This window comes from Antechinus flavipes, chromosome 5 (assembly GCF_016432865.1).
Source record: "Antechinus flavipes isolate AdamAnt ecotype Samford, QLD, Australia chromosome 5, AdamAnt_v2, whole genome shotgun sequence".
In the NCBI taxonomy this organism is placed as follows: Eukaryota; Metazoa; Chordata; class Mammalia; order Dasyuromorphia; family Dasyuridae; genus Antechinus; species Antechinus flavipes.
This window is the reverse complement of record NC_067402.1, coordinates 195,670,307-195,687,207: the sequence shown is the minus strand read 5'-3', so window position 1 is coordinate 195,687,207 and position 16,901 is coordinate 195,670,307. Positions and strand designations below refer to the sequence as shown.

The 16,901-nt window shown below is 36.1% G+C and overlaps 1 protein-coding gene across 5 annotated transcripts in view; it reads right to left on the bottom strand.

The window, feature by feature from the left end:
- The window catches only part of LOC127564676 (maestro heat-like repeat-containing protein family member 1), an 82,067-nt gene that overhangs the window by 56,990 nt on the left and 8,176 nt on the right, over positions 1-16,901 (bottom strand). For all 5 annotated transcript variants that reach the window (XM_052001397.1, XM_052001400.1, XM_052001398.1 and 2 more), the window contains exons 2-7: positions 7,702-7,814; positions 6,256-6,381; positions 4,581-4,743; positions 3,510-3,602; positions 3,028-3,179; positions 2,380-2,520 (exon numbers count right to left, since the gene is read on the bottom strand). In XM_052001397.1, coding sequence (XP_051857357.1) covers positions 2,380-2,520; positions 3,028-3,179; positions 3,510-3,602; positions 4,581-4,743; positions 6,256-6,381; positions 7,702-7,800 — 774 coding nt within the window. In that variant the 5' untranslated portion in view covers positions 7,801-7,814. The remainder of the gene's footprint in view (positions 1-2,379; positions 2,521-3,027; positions 3,180-3,509; positions 3,603-4,580; positions 4,744-6,255; positions 6,382-7,701; positions 7,815-16,901) is intronic.

Here is a 16,901-nt window from a genome sequence, read left to right as displayed (position 1 = left end):
AAATAAAAGATTTCAAGTTTTCATAAGGAAAAGACCAAATCTCTAATATCTCTATATCTCTATATAACTCTAATCTCTAATATCTCTAATGATCTCTAATATCAATATCCAAGAGAAACATAAACATATGAAAGTGGAATATAAGGGTTTCAACAGAGCTAAACTGAGATTCTCCCTACATGAAAAGATGATACTTGTAATTCTTAATTGTAATTCTTAAAAATTGTATCACCAATAACTAAAAGGAAAATATATAGACAGAGGGTATGAGTTTAAGGTGAATTTGAGGAAATGGTGTAAAAAATAATTAAGGGATGAGAGAGAGGAGTACACTGGGTGAAGAGAAAGAGAAATAGAATGGGCTAAATTATTTCACATGAAGAAGAGTGAAAGACCTAGTATAATGGAGGAGAAGAAGTGAAGTTGGGCAATGGATATCACAATGACTTTACTTTCATCAGTATTGGCTCAAAGAAGAAACAATATACACATCAGTGGAATATAGGAATCTACCCAACGGGGAAGTTGGGGGGAAGGAGATTAAGTAAGGGAGGGAGCTGAGAAACCTGACAGAAAGGAGGGCAGATAGGGAAAGGTGGTGGACAGAAACAAAACACTAGTGAGGAGGGAAAGGATAAAAGGAGAGAAAGGATATACATTAAGAAAAATAGGATGAAGGGAAATGCGCAGTTGTACGCATAACTAGAAATGTAAATGGGATGAAGTCTTCCATAAAATGGATATGGATAGCAAAGTAGGTCAAAAAACAAAATCCTGTAATTATGTTTATAAGAAATACAGAAGCAGCAGATACACAGAGAGTAAAAGTAACAGGCTGGAGCAGAATCTATTATGCTTCAACTGAAATAAAAAAAAGCAAGAGTAGCAATCCTGATCTCAGACAAAGCAAAACTAGACTTCATTAAGAGATAAGAAAGGAAACTACATCTTGTTAAAAGGTACTATGGACAATGAAGCAGTATCAATATTAAACACATATGCACCAAGTAGTATGACATCCAAATTCTTAAAGAAATTAAGTGAGTTATGGGCATTATAAAATATAAAATAAATAATTTTGATTATATTAAAATAAAGCACTTTTGTACAAACAAAACCAATGTAACCAAATTTAGATGAAAAGCAGAAAGCTGAAAAACAATCTTCACAGCCAGTGATTCTGATAAAGTTCTCATTTAACTACATGAAGAACTGAGTCAAACATAAGAATACAAGTAATTTCTCAATTAACAAATGATCAAAGTATATGAATAGCCATTTTTCATAAGAAGAATTCAAAGCTATCTTAGACATATGAAGAAATGCTCCAAATCACTTTTGATCAGAGAATGGCAAATTAAAATAATTCTGAGGTGCTACTTTACACTTGTCAGATTGGCTAATATGACCCCCCAAAAAAGGAAAATGATAAATGTTGGATAGAATGTAGAAAAAATGGGACTTTAGTACATTGTTGGTGGAGTTGTGAACTGATTCAATTTTTCTGGAGAATAATTTATAATTATGTCCAAAGGACAGCCAAACTGTACATACTCTGTGACCCAGCAATACCACTACTAACTCTGTATCCCAAAAAGAGAATAAAATAAGGGAAAGGACTTATACTCTTTTCATGGTGGCAAAATATTGAAAATTGAGGGGATAGCCTTCAATTGGAAAATGGCTGAACAAAGTATGATATATAAATGTAATGGAATACTATTATATTATAAAAAATAATGAAAAACCTGGAAAGAAATGCACGAAATGATGCAAGGTGAAATGTTCAGAAACAGGAAAACATTGTATGATGATAATCTATGAATGATTCAGCTCTTCTCAGCAATACAATAATCCAAGACAAGTACAAAGGACTCATGAAGGAAAATGCTATCTGATAATGAAATACATGACTCTGAATGCAGATTGAAGCATATTTTTTTCACTCAATCTATTCTTTTTTGTGTTTTTCTCTCTTTATCTTTTCTTTCACAACTGTGACTAATAAAGAAATATGTTTTACATGATAGCACATGCATAACCTTTATCAAATTGCCTACCATTTTCAGAAGAGGGGATAGGAAGGAGAGAGGGAGAAAAATTTGGAACTCAAAATCTTGTAAAAATTAATGCTAAAATTTTTCTTGACATGTAATAGGGAAAAAACAAAATACTGTTTTAAAAGAAAAGAAAAATACTGATCCAACAGCATAATTTCCAAAAATTGTAGAAGGATCTTCTCTTTTTTCAACTCCCCCATCATTTGAAATTATATATAAGAGATTATTTTGCCTACCCATAAAGTAATGTTAGCTCCTTAGGCAAAGGACCCTAGAAGTCAAAGAAGGATATGTGCTTTTTAGAGATACCCATATTCACCTGAATAATGTAGAAGGGCTTCACACCTGCTTTGTTCAGGGCCAAAAGACGTCGGATTAACCAGCATAATTGAGATTTCAGCTTTGGTGGTGAGATGAGAAAGAAAAGGTTTCCCAGTATGCTCAAGGTTTCTTCAGTCACCTGTTCCCCAGGAAATAATAACAGTGGCTTAGCTGCAATATTTTAATAGTTTGCCATGGCTTTTGCATGAGGCAAAAAGAATTTGCCCCATGGCCTGTGGGTGGGTAAACACTTCTATGATTTCTTTAGATTATTGGCAAATAATAGGTAATATTTTGTGCCTCTAAAATGTACCATTTCTTTAAGAGATACCATTTTGGCTATTTCCTAACTTCCTAGACTGAAACTCAGTGACTCTGGCCAATAACGGGGATAAGGTTGATGAGGGTGAAGGGGAAGAAGAAGGGCACTTATCCTTTTGGTGATCTTTGAAAAAGAAAGGAAAGGGTTGAGAAGGAACCATTACCACTGCCTGGAAACTTAGATGAGTGTCTTGACAAGGGAAGAGTTTATTCAGTTTGTTAAGAGTTACTATGCCATTCTACCCTTGCCCCATCAAAAAAAAAAAAAACTAGACATTGTGCTCCAAAGGTCCCATCCATTGTATCAGCCAATTCCTCTCCCTACCTTGCCCTTGATCTTCAGGGGCCAGCGATTAAAAAGCACTCGGAGGGTCAAACATGCCTTAAAGGACAGCATCTCTTGAGTGATATCCATGGATTTATCATCATCATTGCCCAGAATGTGATTTCGGGCATTAATGGCCAATCCACTGATCACTGCATAGAAAATTAAGAGTTGAGATTGTCCCCTCCCCAATCCCCCGCATTCACTGTGCGAGGAGTGAATCACATGTTCTCCATATCCCTACTCCTTCTCCATAGGGCTCCATAAGGGCACTAGCTATATCCCATTTTCTAGATATATTCCCATTATAGCTATAAATTGGTGTGGCTACACAGTGTAGAACCTTCCCAAGCACTAGGCCTGGCTACTTAAGGCTCCAAGGCTGAAACTACAATTTCCAAGCTCTTCTCTCCCTCTTCCTCTCTGTTTTGCCTTCCATCCACTCCGATTATCCATCCCTCATTTCTAACAAAGGTTCTCACCATTACACAGTCCCAGTCTTTCTTCTTCAGTCTGAGCCTTTCTCAGAATAGGTAGGACATAGCTCCATGTAGCACCAATGTAGGGTGCCATACCTAGACACAAGGACAATAGAAAGGGTATTTCTATCTTAGGGTAAGAAGATGATTGATATCTGACTCATTTATTAGCTATGTGACCATGGAAAAGTCACTTAACATTAGTCACTTAACATTTAAGTCTTATGTTTCTCAACTACAAAATGAGGAAACTGGAGGAGACAGACTTTGGAATCCTTTTCAATTTGAGGTCTGGGATCCTATAATGATCTAGTTACTCATTCACAGGAGTAATTGAGCATCTCGTTTTCTCCTCATTTCTCACTCGGGGCTTTTCAATTTCTCCACTATCTCAGGTTATTCAAACTCAGCTGATTCCAAAGTGCCTCATCTTATTATCAATTAATGATTTTAAATGGAATTGAATTGAATCATTTAAAATAACCCTGTCAACTAGTAAAGGTTGTTCTCTTCTGCCTTTTTACTTTCACCTTTCTCTAAGCCCTTCTTACTTGGTTGTTTGGATTGTTGAACCTATGATTTTCTGAATATAGAAAATTAACAATTCAGCTTTTCAAGTGCTCTGAAAATTAATAGTCTCTGAGGGATGCCCAGGGGCATTGAGAGATTAAGTAACTTTGTTCAAGGTGTCCCTGACTCTGGGGCTGGCTCTCTGTAGACAACATTAGACTTCCTTTCATTCCCTTCCCTCCTAATGTCCTCCATCACAATTCCCCATTTCTGGCTATCCTGCAAAAAGAATACAATTAGGTCTTTCCTTTCCTTACTCTGCCTCCTTTGAGTTGAGATGGGGATAATCCAAACAATCCCTTGCCACTCCCTCCTATTTCCTGTGGAGGGAATGAGTCTGCTCAACCCTCTTCAAACCTCTGCTGGATTTCTGATGTGTCCTATATCCGGGACCTCAATTACTCAAGCTCATCAAGATTAGAATAATTTTGAGGTGGACTGAGGGACCTCCATTTTCCTTCCACCCTTAACCCAAATGCTCTTCCCTCTCATAACCACTTTTACCTTGATAGAGGATGAGTTTCCCCAAAGTCCGAAGAAGAGCTGGCTGGGGGAGATTTTGAAGATTCATTTGGTCCCAAAAATTGGAGATAACCACTTTGGGGCTATGGACTTCTATTGCTAATAGGACAGCAGCAGCACTTTCTTCCTGAACTGCTTTTGAATTCTGGAAAAAGGAACATCCATGTTCAGTGCAGATTAGTCTGTTGGACTTTAGGAAACTTGGGCTCTGTCCTCTAAATTCTAAGTCTCATATTGCCTACACATTGGAAGGGGATGAGAGGCAGAAAGAAGTGAGTCCTCCAGAGGAAGAATTTTGCTCCAGTTATTCCCTGGGACAAGCAGGTTGGGTTAACAAGAAAATTAATATCAAAGTCCGATTCTTTTTATACAGCAAAATAACGGTTTGGACATGTATACTTATTTTGTATTTAATTTATACTTTAATATATTTAACATGTATTGGTCATTCTGCCATCTGGGGAAGGGATGGGGGGAAGGAGGGGAAAAGTTGGAACAAAAGGTTTGGTAATTGTCAATGCTGTAAAATTACACATGCATATATCTTGTAAATAAAAAGCTATTAAAAATTTAAAAAAACAAGAAAGTTAATAGAGAAAGAGGAAATGAGAAGACAGGAATGGAGATGTGATCAACAGTGTGCTGGGGAGGTATGCAGTCAGGCACTTCATAGGGAGGTAGTTATCCAAAAACGAAAATAAGAAAACAGGAAAGAGATCCAACTTCAGAAAAATAAACTTATAGTGGAAAGAGATGCTGGGAAGATGTGGTGGAAAAAGAACTGGACTAAAGCAGAAAACTTGGTCTGATTCTAAAGCATATTAGTTTGTGACCTTTGATAAGTAAGTCATTTAACTTCTCTCAATTTTTTATCTGTAAAATGGGTATAATAATTACTTACATTGCTTACCTCGCAAAGCTATGCAGGGGGAAAGATGCTTTCTAAACCTTAAAGCTCTATATGAGTTCTTATCATTGTTGAGGTTGACGATTTGGCAAAAAGACAGACCATCAGGGGACAAGTAGACAGCAAGTGGGGAGGCCAGCAAAGGGATATTTATAAATTCACAAGTGGTGGAACTAAAAGGGACCATAGAAGTTGACTAGTTTGAGCACTAAGGTAGCAATGGAACAACTTTAGTGACATATTGAGAGCAGCGTCATTGAGGTGGTGGACCTAGGAACTCCCGATCTAGCAAGGAGGACACAGCTTTCTCCTCACCCAGTCAGCACTCAAAACCAAGCGTCCTTGTATCTGTGGGGCATTTTATATCTCCTAAGTAGAAAATAAGCTCCTCAGGAGTAGGGACAATTTTTTTTACTTTTGTCTTTGTCCCTTGTGCTTAGCACAGTGGTTTGTACATAATGGGTGTTAAATGGATATTGACTGATTTGAATGGATCCTAGGTCTTCATTCTGACTCCAGATGCCCCATCAGTATTTCCTTCTACTAAGCATGAACATCCATCCAAGTCACAAATCGTGGCACCAGACCAAGAAGCAAGATTAGGAAGTTCCATCTCTGACCCAGTACAGAAGGTCTTTGGTCCTCTCTAGTCCTGACCAATACAGTCTCTAACAAGAATGACGCCCTTGAAATCAACCAGGTTCTTTTGTTCTCCCAATTTCCCTCCTCCCCTAACCCTACAGGTCTTACCGTATTTAATAAGTAGTGGATGATGACTTCCGTTATATTCTGGCACATGGAAACATTTATTTTCTTGCTGCTTAAGATCTTCCTTTCTAATAAACTGAGAAAATGAGCAACAGACGCTGGAACTTGCTATTGGAAAGAAAAACAGGGGGAGAGAGAGAGAGAAAAAATTAACAATTCAGCTTGTTCAAGTGCTCTGAAAATTAATAGTCTCTGAGGGATGCCCAGGGGCATTGAGAGATTAAGTAACTAAGGGATGGGTGTGTGTGTGTGTGTGTGTGTGTGTGTGTGTGTGTGTGTGTGAGAGAGAGAGAGAGAGAGAGAGAGAGACAGACACAGAGACAGAGACAGAGACACAGAGAGAGATAGAGAGACAGAGACAGAGAGAGAGAGACAGAGACATAGAAAGAAAGAGACAGAGAGAGAGACAGAGACAAAGACAGAGACAGAGAGAGAGAAAGTTTGTTGATGTGTTTCATTGAGATTCCTGGCAAATGGAAAGATTAGGGAAAGAAGATCTGAGAAAAAAAGAGGGGAAACCAGTAAGAGGAAGGAGAGAGAGAAGGAGAGGAAGAAAGAAGAGACTCATGTAAGAAAGACTTAGGCCAGGGACACAGACTAGCTTTAAGAGATGTGCAAATCTATTGCAGACTCCAGAGATTTTGTTCAACAATCTCTTTAGAAGGACCTAGCAGTGGTATTGCTAAAAGGGCATGCACAATTTGATTGCCCTTTGGGCATAGTTCCATATTGCTCTCCAGAATGGTTGGGTCAGCTCACAACTCCACCAACAATGCACCAGTGTCCCAATTCTCCCACTTTGTGGGGCTTAATTTTCTAATGCTACAAGTTCAAGCCTCCATTCTGATGTATTCTCTCCCTATTAATAGTGGATTATCAAGGGAAAGGACATGAAGAAGGAAGAGACTCATCAAAGAAACATTAGGACCAGTGATGTAGACTAGCCTTAATAGGTGTAGCAAAATCTATTGCTGATTCCAAAGATTTTGCTCAACAATCTCTTTAGAAGGACCTAGCAGTGGTATTCTAAAAGGGTATGAACAGTTTGATTGTCCTTTGGGCATAGTTCCAAATTTCTCTCTAGAATGGTTAGATCAGTTCACAACTTCACCAACAATTCATCAGTCTCCCCATTTTCCCATTTTGTGGGGCTTATCTTTTTAATGCTACAAATTCAAGTTTCCGTTCTGATGTATTCTCTCCTATTAATAGTGGATTATCAAGGAAAAGGATAGGGAGAAAGAAGGAAGATACTCAAAAGAAAGACTCAGACTTGAGACATAGATTAGCCTTAATAGGTGTAGCAAAATCTATTCTGACTCCAAAGATATTGTTCAATAATCTCTTTAGAATGCCTGGTTTTTGTCTAGCTGACTATGTGGACCATCTCACATTATTTAAATGAGGTGAATGTTAAGATGGTCTTACCTGAGAAGCATTCTGGATAGATTCCAATAGACTGTTGATGTGCACTGATGTAGTGCTTGAATCCCATTTTTTGTCAATTATTCCTAGCTGTTCTTGCATATTGTTGGGTAGCTCTGTGAGGTATAGAAAGAGTAAAATTTGTTTCTCTTCTGGTTCCCATTTCCTAAGACTCCCTCCCAAAAGCACCATGGCATAATGAAAAGAACATTAGACTTCGTCAAAAAATCTAGGTATAGCTCCTGTCTCGTCCCTTGTTAGCTGTGTGATCTTAGAAAATCATACCTAGTTTATCATCTGTCAGATGGAGATAATATCTATACTTATCCACCTCAGAGGATTATTGTGGAAATTAAATGAGAGACTACAAGTAAAAGTGATTTGTAAGTGTGAAGTACAATTTAAATGTACCATATTATCATATCCTATCCATCCCTTTCATAAGCACTGGAGGGAGATTGGATGGACTCCAGTCAAGTACAAATATGAAACATGGATCCTAAATCCCATATTTCTCTTATCAAAGAGTTTGGCAAGGTCTTACTGGGCCTTCCTTGTGTCCCTTTAACAAGACAAGACTCTTTTGAGAAGGAGCTGTCTGAAGTAGCTAGATGGCTTAGTGGATAGACTAATGGGCCTGGAGTCAGGAAGACTCATCTTACTCAGAGACATACTAACTGTGTGATACTGGACAAGTCACTTAATTTATGACTTCCTTGGTTTCCTTATCTACAAAGTGGAAATAATATCTACTCCCAGAGTTGTTGTGAAGATCAAACAAGATAATAATTGTAAAACATAGTATACTTAGTAAGTGCTTAAGAAATTTTGTTGCATTCAGTCATATAAAACATTTCCACATTAGTCATTTTGTACAAGAAAACTTGAATAAGAGAAAAAATGAAAGAAAGAAAGCAAAAAAATAACATGCTTCAGTTTGTATCCAAACAATATCAGTTCTTTCTTTGGAGGCAGATAGTATACTTCATCATTAGTCCTTTGGGATTGTCTCAAATTATTGTATTCCTGAGAACAACTAAATCATGAACAATTCTTCATACAATATTGTTGTTACTGTGTACAGAGTTCTAGTTCTATTCCCATCACTGAGCATCAATTCATGTAAATCTTTCCAGGTTTTTCTGAAATCAATCTGCTTGTCATTTCTTATAGCACAATAATATTCCATTACAATAATAAATCACATCTTAATTTAGCATTCCCCAATTGATGGACATTCAGTTTTCATTTCTTAGCCACCACAAAAAGAGCTGCTATAAATATTTTTGTATAAATAGTCCTTCCCCCTCTCCCCACCTGCAATTTGTTTAAATGTCTTTGGGATATAGACCTAGCAGTAGTATTGATGAATCAAAGGGTATGCAGTTTTATAAGTCTTTGGGTCCAGTTCCAAATTGCTCTTCAGAATAGTTAGATCAGTTCACAGTGCATCCGTGTGACAGTTTCCCCACTTTGTGGGCTCAAGCCTCCATTCTGATGTACTCTCTCCACATTAGTAGTGGATTATTAATTAGTCACAATTCAATTTTAGAAAAGGGTATTTGTCCAAGTGATACAGTAAGAAAAGCTAGTATAAGACAATCCTTCAGATGTCTTTGATACCCTCTCCCACAAGTACATACAAAGTTCATGGCTCAAGTTTAAGTGTCTGGAAGTCATTTGCCTGGAGGCTTCAAGATATTACTGAACTCTTTGTAGTCTTGAATCTATCGAGTCTTTGCTTAGCTCTTGATTCAGATACTGAAATCAGATGATTTCAGCATACCTATGGGAATACGGGAAGGCCTCTGCATCTCTGAAATTCATGAAAGTCCATCTTCAGCCAAAGGGAGGGAGAAGGGTTTAGTTGAAGTTTTCTCTCTTCTCCACTTGCTTCAACATCTCTCGAGCCTGAAATGGCTCAATATTTTATAGAAGTGACCAACCAATCTGTTGAGATCACTCCATTCGGAGGATTTTAAAAAACTTATTCCAAGTTATGGTATATGAATGTTATAGAATATTACTGTTCTATAAGAAAGGATCAGCAGGATGATTTCAGAGAGATCTGGAGAGATTTACATGAACTGATGCTGAGTGAAATGAGCAGGACCAGGAGGACACAATAACAATATTATGTGATGATCAACTCTGATGAACTCGGCTCTTTCCAATAGCAAAGTGATTCAGACCAGTTCCAATGGTCTTGTGATGGAGAGAGCCATCTGTAACCAGAGAGAGGGCTATGGGAACTGAGTTTAGTTCACTACATAGTATTTTAACTTTTTTGTTTTTGCTTCCTTTTTGTTTTCTTTCTCATTTTTTTCCTTTTTAATCTGATTTTTCTTGTGCAATATAATAATTATCGAAATATGGATAGAAGAATTATACATGTTTAACATATATTGGATTGCTTGCTGTCTAAAGAGGGGGTAAGGGGAAAGGAGGGAAAAAAATCTGGAACACAACGTTTTGCAAGGGTGAATGTTGAAAACTAATTTTGCATCTATTTTGAAAATAAAAAGCTTTTTTTAAAAAAAGGATGTTTGGAAACCAAAACAAAAAAAGAAAAAGAAAAAGAAAAAATAGTCTAGACAAGCAAATATTATTTAAGAAGGCAGCTAGATGGCATAGTGGATAGAGTACTAGGCCTGAAATCAGGAGGACTGAAGTTCTAATCCAGGCCTCAGATATTTAATACTCCTAGCTATGTGACCCTGGACAAGTCACTTAACCCCAATTGCCTCAGTGAGAAAGAAAATTAAAAAACTTTGTTTTGTCCTGCCCATTTTTAAAAAAAAATTTAATATAATAAAATTTTATTTTAAAATAAAATCTTTTTAAAAAAACTTATTCCAAGATCTTTGAGTTGATTGATGGAGATAGTTCTTATCAGATTAAACTGTAAAAGCATGACATTTTATCATTTATTCTAAATGGGGTGGAGTGACAATAATTGATTTATTCAATTAACCCCACCTTTAAATTATTGTCCAATCTTCCACAAGGTGTGAATTTGTCTTGCCTTTGACCTACTGAAACTATATTTAAAGGTATCTTGCTAAAGGTGTCTGAGTCATAGCTAGTCATGCACCTGTGCTACTCACCCCGCCCCGCCCCCTTGAAACTGACCTTCAAAAAAAATAACTAAACAGTAAAAGATAGGACATGGGGATCAGGAGAACAAGGATACTAGACAGAAGGACCAGATGAACTAATAGAATACACAAGAAAGAAGCTGTCTGAATTATTTTCTGAACTTCTTTTTTCAATCTTCTACAAAAATGTTTCAGTGATGCTTTCTTTTCTTTCTTCTTTTATTCTTTTCATTCTTTCCTTCTATTTAGTTTCACTATACTATCCATGCATTAATCCCAAAACTTGCTCTCCATAATTTATACACACAAATAGAAATTCTATATTGTAACAAACAGGCACAATCAATCTGCTCCTCGATGTTTCTGAAAATATCTGTCTCATTCTGTGCTTCTAATATATAAACTCAGGAACTGCTCACTTTGTTCACTCTCTCTTACACACACACACACACACACACACACACACACACACACACACACACCTCTTCTTTGAAATTGTGACTGGTCATTAAATTAAGTTGTTTTACTTTATACTATTGTAGCCATCATATAAGTCATTTTCACTCTGCTCACTTCACTTTTCATCAGAATTCACTTATAAGTTTCAATTCACCATTCTCTGAATGGTTCTTTTCATCATTTCTTATGGAATAATAATATTCCATTATTATTGGAATAATGGAATAATATTCCATTACATTCACATAACACAATCTCTAAAGTCATTTCTAAATTTATGGGCACCTACCCAAAATGATTTTCTAAGCCATAGAACTCATCATGTCACCCACAAATTCAACAAACTTCTATGGTTTCCTATTACCTCCAAAATCAATGACAAACTCCTTTGGAATTTAAAGCACTCCCCAATCTATATTTCTAAGTTTTTATATGTTACTTCCCTTTACTTAGTTTTCAATCTAGCCTACTGGCCTTTTTCTTCTCCTTTTTAAATAAGATTTCATGTACCTTCTCTCCAAGCCTTTTCTCAGGCTGTCTTCCCATTTTTGAAAACTACTTCTTTCTCATTACTATTTCCTTTTTTAAAGTTATATATGTATAATCATATATTTCCACATTAGTCTGTTGGGGAAAAAGAATCAGAACAAAAGGGAAAAAACATAAGAAAGAAAAAAAATGGAAAATAGATCTGCATTTAGTCTCATAGTTCTTTCTTTGGATGAGAATAGCATTTTCCATCCCAAGTCTTTTGGAATTGTCCTGGATCACTGTATTGCACAATGTTCTTCTGGTTCTGCTCACTTCACTGAGCATCAGTTCAGGTAAGTCTTCCTAGGTTTTTCTGAAATCAGCCTGCTCATAATTTCCTATAACTGAAGAGTAATCCATTATATTTATATACCACAACTTATTCAAATTGATGGGCATCTCCTCAGTTTCCAATTTTTTGCCACCACAAAAAGAGTTGCTATAAATATTTTTGTACATGCTCATCATTACTACTTACAATCCCTAAGGCACAATTTTTAGCTGCAAATCCCAAAAGGATATGCAAACTCAATAATGGGAATCACTATTTTATTTTTTTTAATGTTTTTTTATTATAGCTTTTTATTTACGTTATATGCATGGGTAATTTTTACAGCATTGACAATTGCCAAATCTTTTGTTCCAATTTTTCCCCTCCTTTCCCCCACTCCCTCCCCAGATGGCAGGTTGACCAATACATGTTAAATATTTTAAAGTATAAATTAAATATAATATATGTATACATGTCCAAACAGTTATTTTGCTGTACAAAAAGAATCAGACTTTGAAATAGTGTACAATTAGCCTGTGAAGGAAATAAAAAATACAGGCGGACAAAAATATAAAGGGAATCGCTATCTTATACAAATCCTTTCCTGATCTCCCAAACTACTAGTTTTTTCCAATCAAAATTTATTTTGAATATAAAATTATCTATTCCAATAGAATGAAAGTTTCTTGAAGGCAGGAACATTTTTTTATCTTGGTGTACCCAACACTTATCATAATGCCTGACACATAAGTAGACATTTAATATTTGTTTGACAATTAATTGATAAATGAGTCAACCTTGCCAAAGCACTCTTGACTCTTTAAAGAGACACAACAGGATTCATAAAGGTCTTAACAGCTTACTTTGGTGCACACCAGCTATATACATATATTATAAATTTCAATTACTAATTATTAATTGCACAATTGATTATTATTAATTATTATTATTATTAAGTGCCTACTTACACATATAGGGCATGGGAATAGGTTGTATTGGATAGCTCTGTCATCCACTTCCTACTGATTATTGGGTCATAGATCCAAGTTAGAGAGGAGCAGTAATTAGTATGAGTTCTAGCTCTATACTTAACGAGGAAGAAGTTCTGGAAGTAAACAGTAGCTTTGGGACTCTAAGCAGGAACTCAATTCTAGCCTCTAGCCCAGAATGGAAATCTGCTGTACAATGACCTGGGCAGGAATCCTAGAGGAAAAGAGAACCTGCACTTCAGTCAATCTGAATCTACAGAAGCTCCAAATGAGCTAACTGTGGCTGAGTCCAGCTGTAGCTTATTAAAACTCTCCCTATGGAGGTAAGTCAACAAACCTAAACCTAGGTCAGGAAGTTTCGGATAAGGAGAGCAACGACCAGACTTCATCCCAGATCACATCACTTTGGAAGCACTGAAAGGAAGCATATCCCTAATCTGTGAAAACATCAGAGGAGTATAAAAAGGGACAGAAGCTCTTCAGCATACCCCTCAACACACACATATTTCCTACTGAATGGCACAGAGTCCAGAACTAACATGAAGACCAAGGTTAAGAAGTAGGATGGAAGACTATTTTTTTTAATCCCACCCAAGACATAATTTCCAAACTTCAATTCAATTTAATAAACATTAAGCACCTACCAAATCCCAGGAACTGGGGATACAAAAATAAGTAAAAATCAATTCCTTCTTTCTTGATATTTAAATTTAAATGGGGGAGACAAATATATATATATATGTGTGTGTGTGTGTGTGTGTGTAAATATATATATACATATATATAAAGCAAGCTATATTCAAGATAAATAGGAAATCATTGCTAGAGGGAAGGCCCTGGAATTAAGAGGAGTTGGGTAAAGGAGGGAAAAGAACCCATAAGCACAAACATATTTGTAGCAGCTCTTTTAGTGGTAGCAAAGAATTGGAAAATTAGTAAATGCCCATCATTTGGGCTGAATAAATTGTGATATATGAAGATAATGGAATATTATTGTTCCCTAAGAAATGATGAACAAACTGATTTTAGGAAGGCCTGGAAAGAGTTACTGATGTTGAATAAAACAAGCAGAACGAGGAACACATTGTACATAATAATAGCAAGAATGTGCAAAGATTAACCATGAAAGCCTTGGTTCTTCTCAGTGGTTCAGTGATCTCAAACAATCCCAATAGAAAATGTCATTTGCATTCAGAAAAAGAACTATAGAGATTGAATGTAAATCAACACATGCTATGTTCATTTCTTTTTTTCTGTTTTTTTTCCCTCTTTCATGGTTTTTCCCTTTTGTTCTGATTTTTCTCTCCTAACATGATTTATAAAGCAATGTGTATTAAAATAAATAAATTTTAAAAAATTAGGGATTAGGAAAGGCTTCCTGTGGAAGATAGGAATTTACTTGGGAATTAATATAAGCCAGAGAGGTCAGTAATCAATAGTGGAGGAAAGAGCATATTTTAGGCAGGGGACCACCAGAGAGAATGTCTGGAGTTGAGAGACTGTCTTGATAATGGAATAGCCAGGAGGCCAAAGTATCTGGATCAGAGATTGCTTGTTAGGAAAGGTAGGAGAGCTTTGAAAGTCAAACAAGAGTAATCTGTATTTGCTCCTGGAAGCAAGAGGAAGCACTGGTATTTATTGAGTATTGACGGGTTGACATGATCAGACTTGTATTTTAGGAAAAACACTTTAATGGCTGAATGGAGAATGGCTTGAAGTGGGGAAACGTTTTGGGCAAACAGAAGCAACAGGCTATTACAATAATCAAGCTGGTGCTAAAAACCTACATTAAAGTAGTGACAGTGGTAAAGGAGAGAAGGGGAGTATTTTAGAGCTGGGCAACAGCTTTGAGGGATATGGGTAGGGAAGAGGAATATGAGAGAGAGAGAGTGAAGAAAATGGGGTTTCCCCTAGATTTTGAGCATGAGGGACTGGGAGGATGATGTTGTCATCAACTTTGGGATGGGGGTTAGAGTTGAGATTTAGGGGAAAGATAATGAGATGTTTACTGAACATTTATCTAAAAGGTAGCTGAAGATCTAAGATTGGAGGTCGGCAGAAAGATTGGGGCTGGAAAGATAGATTTGAAAATCATCAGATGGTAATTAAATCTATGGAAGCTAAGATCACCAAGTGAAATAGTATAGAGGGAGAAGAGAAAAGGACTCAGGGCAGATCTTTGAGGGATACTTCCAGTAAGAAGGGATGATCTGAAAGAAGATTTAGCAAAAGAGGCAGAGAAGGATCAGATAGAAAGGAAAAAAATCAGGAGAGAGTGGTGTCCCTGAAATTCTGTCAAAAAACCACAGAAAGTCCAAATGGGGCCAGTGGATTTGGCAATAAGAGATCATTAGTAACTCTGAAGAGAGTAATTTGATAGCATCAAAAGCCACACTGTAGGAGTGAGTGAGCAGAAAGTGGAGATACCTCTTGTAGATGGCCTTTTAGCTACAAAGGGCAGAAAATAAAATGACTCAAAAACATCTCCAAGCAATAACATATCAATTTAATACTGATGTTCATGTGGATGTGTTTCTGAGAAAATATTGACTAAGACTAGCTTTGCCAGTAAAAAGGTATAATTCAAACCCACTTGAGGCAATTCAAGTCTACTATCTGTTGCTGCCAGATAATATGTGTAATTTATTTAAGAACTTAAATGCTGCACCATTTCATGTAAATATTTTTAATATTAATGTTAATTCCTTGTTTTGTTATTTTTTCTAGCAAAATAGAGTTTCATCTTTTCCAAGTAAGTCTATTTTTGTTTTTATATTGTCTGAAATTGTGATTATTACCTCTGCCTTTTTAATTCTGTTGAAACATAATAAATTTTGCTCTAGCTCTTTGTTTTAACACTGTGTGCCCCTGTTCCAAATATATTTAATATAAACAAGATATTGTTGGATTTTGATTTCTAATCCATCTTGTTATTTTCTTTCATTTTATGGGTGAGTTTTTCCCATTCATATTCATAATTATGATAATTATGTGTATTTCCTTTAATACTGTTCACGTATGTTTTTCCTTATCTTTTTTCAATGCCCACTCTTGAAGAATTTGTTTTACTTCTGACTAATCTTCCTTTATCTAGGTTCCCTTATTTCTACCTTTTGCATAACCCCTTTTCCTCCTATTTCCCTGTTGAGTAAGATATATTTCTGCACACCTCTGTATGTATGTGTATATTTTCCTCCTTTGACTCCAATTTGCTCCCTTTCAGACCTAAATATAACAACAACAACAAAAAATGAAACTCAAATAGAATATTGGAATGGTGAAATATGGTAGACCTCTAGAGAATATAGAATGTGAATAGAAAAAAATATTCCTATTTCTCAGCCATGAAAGGCACCTTCACAAAAAAGTTTCTCAGATACCAATTTTATGATAGGGCAACAATATGCTAATTTAATAATGATCTTTATAAGGATTGTGTTTCTGAGAAAATAGTGACTAAAGAAGGCAGTACACTTCAAACACACTTGAGGCAATTCAAGTCTACTATCTGATGCTGCCAGATAATACTATCTGAAATAATCTAAAGAGAGTTTACTTTAAACAAAGAGATATTTTTAGTGGGCCATAGAAGCATAAAAATGATCTAAATGAATGAATGTGATAGTTTGATATAATAGAAAGAACCACAGGCTTGGAATCTCGTGATCACCTCCCAAATCTTCCCAGTACTAGATGGATGAACTTAGATATGCCATTTTTCTCTTTTTTCCTCATCTGAAAAACATGGGAATTGGATAGATAACTGCTAAGATCTGGTTGAACTCTGAAATTTTCTGAGCCTGCATTTTTATTTTGTTCTACCTATCTGTAAGACTATGAGATCAAATGAATTGC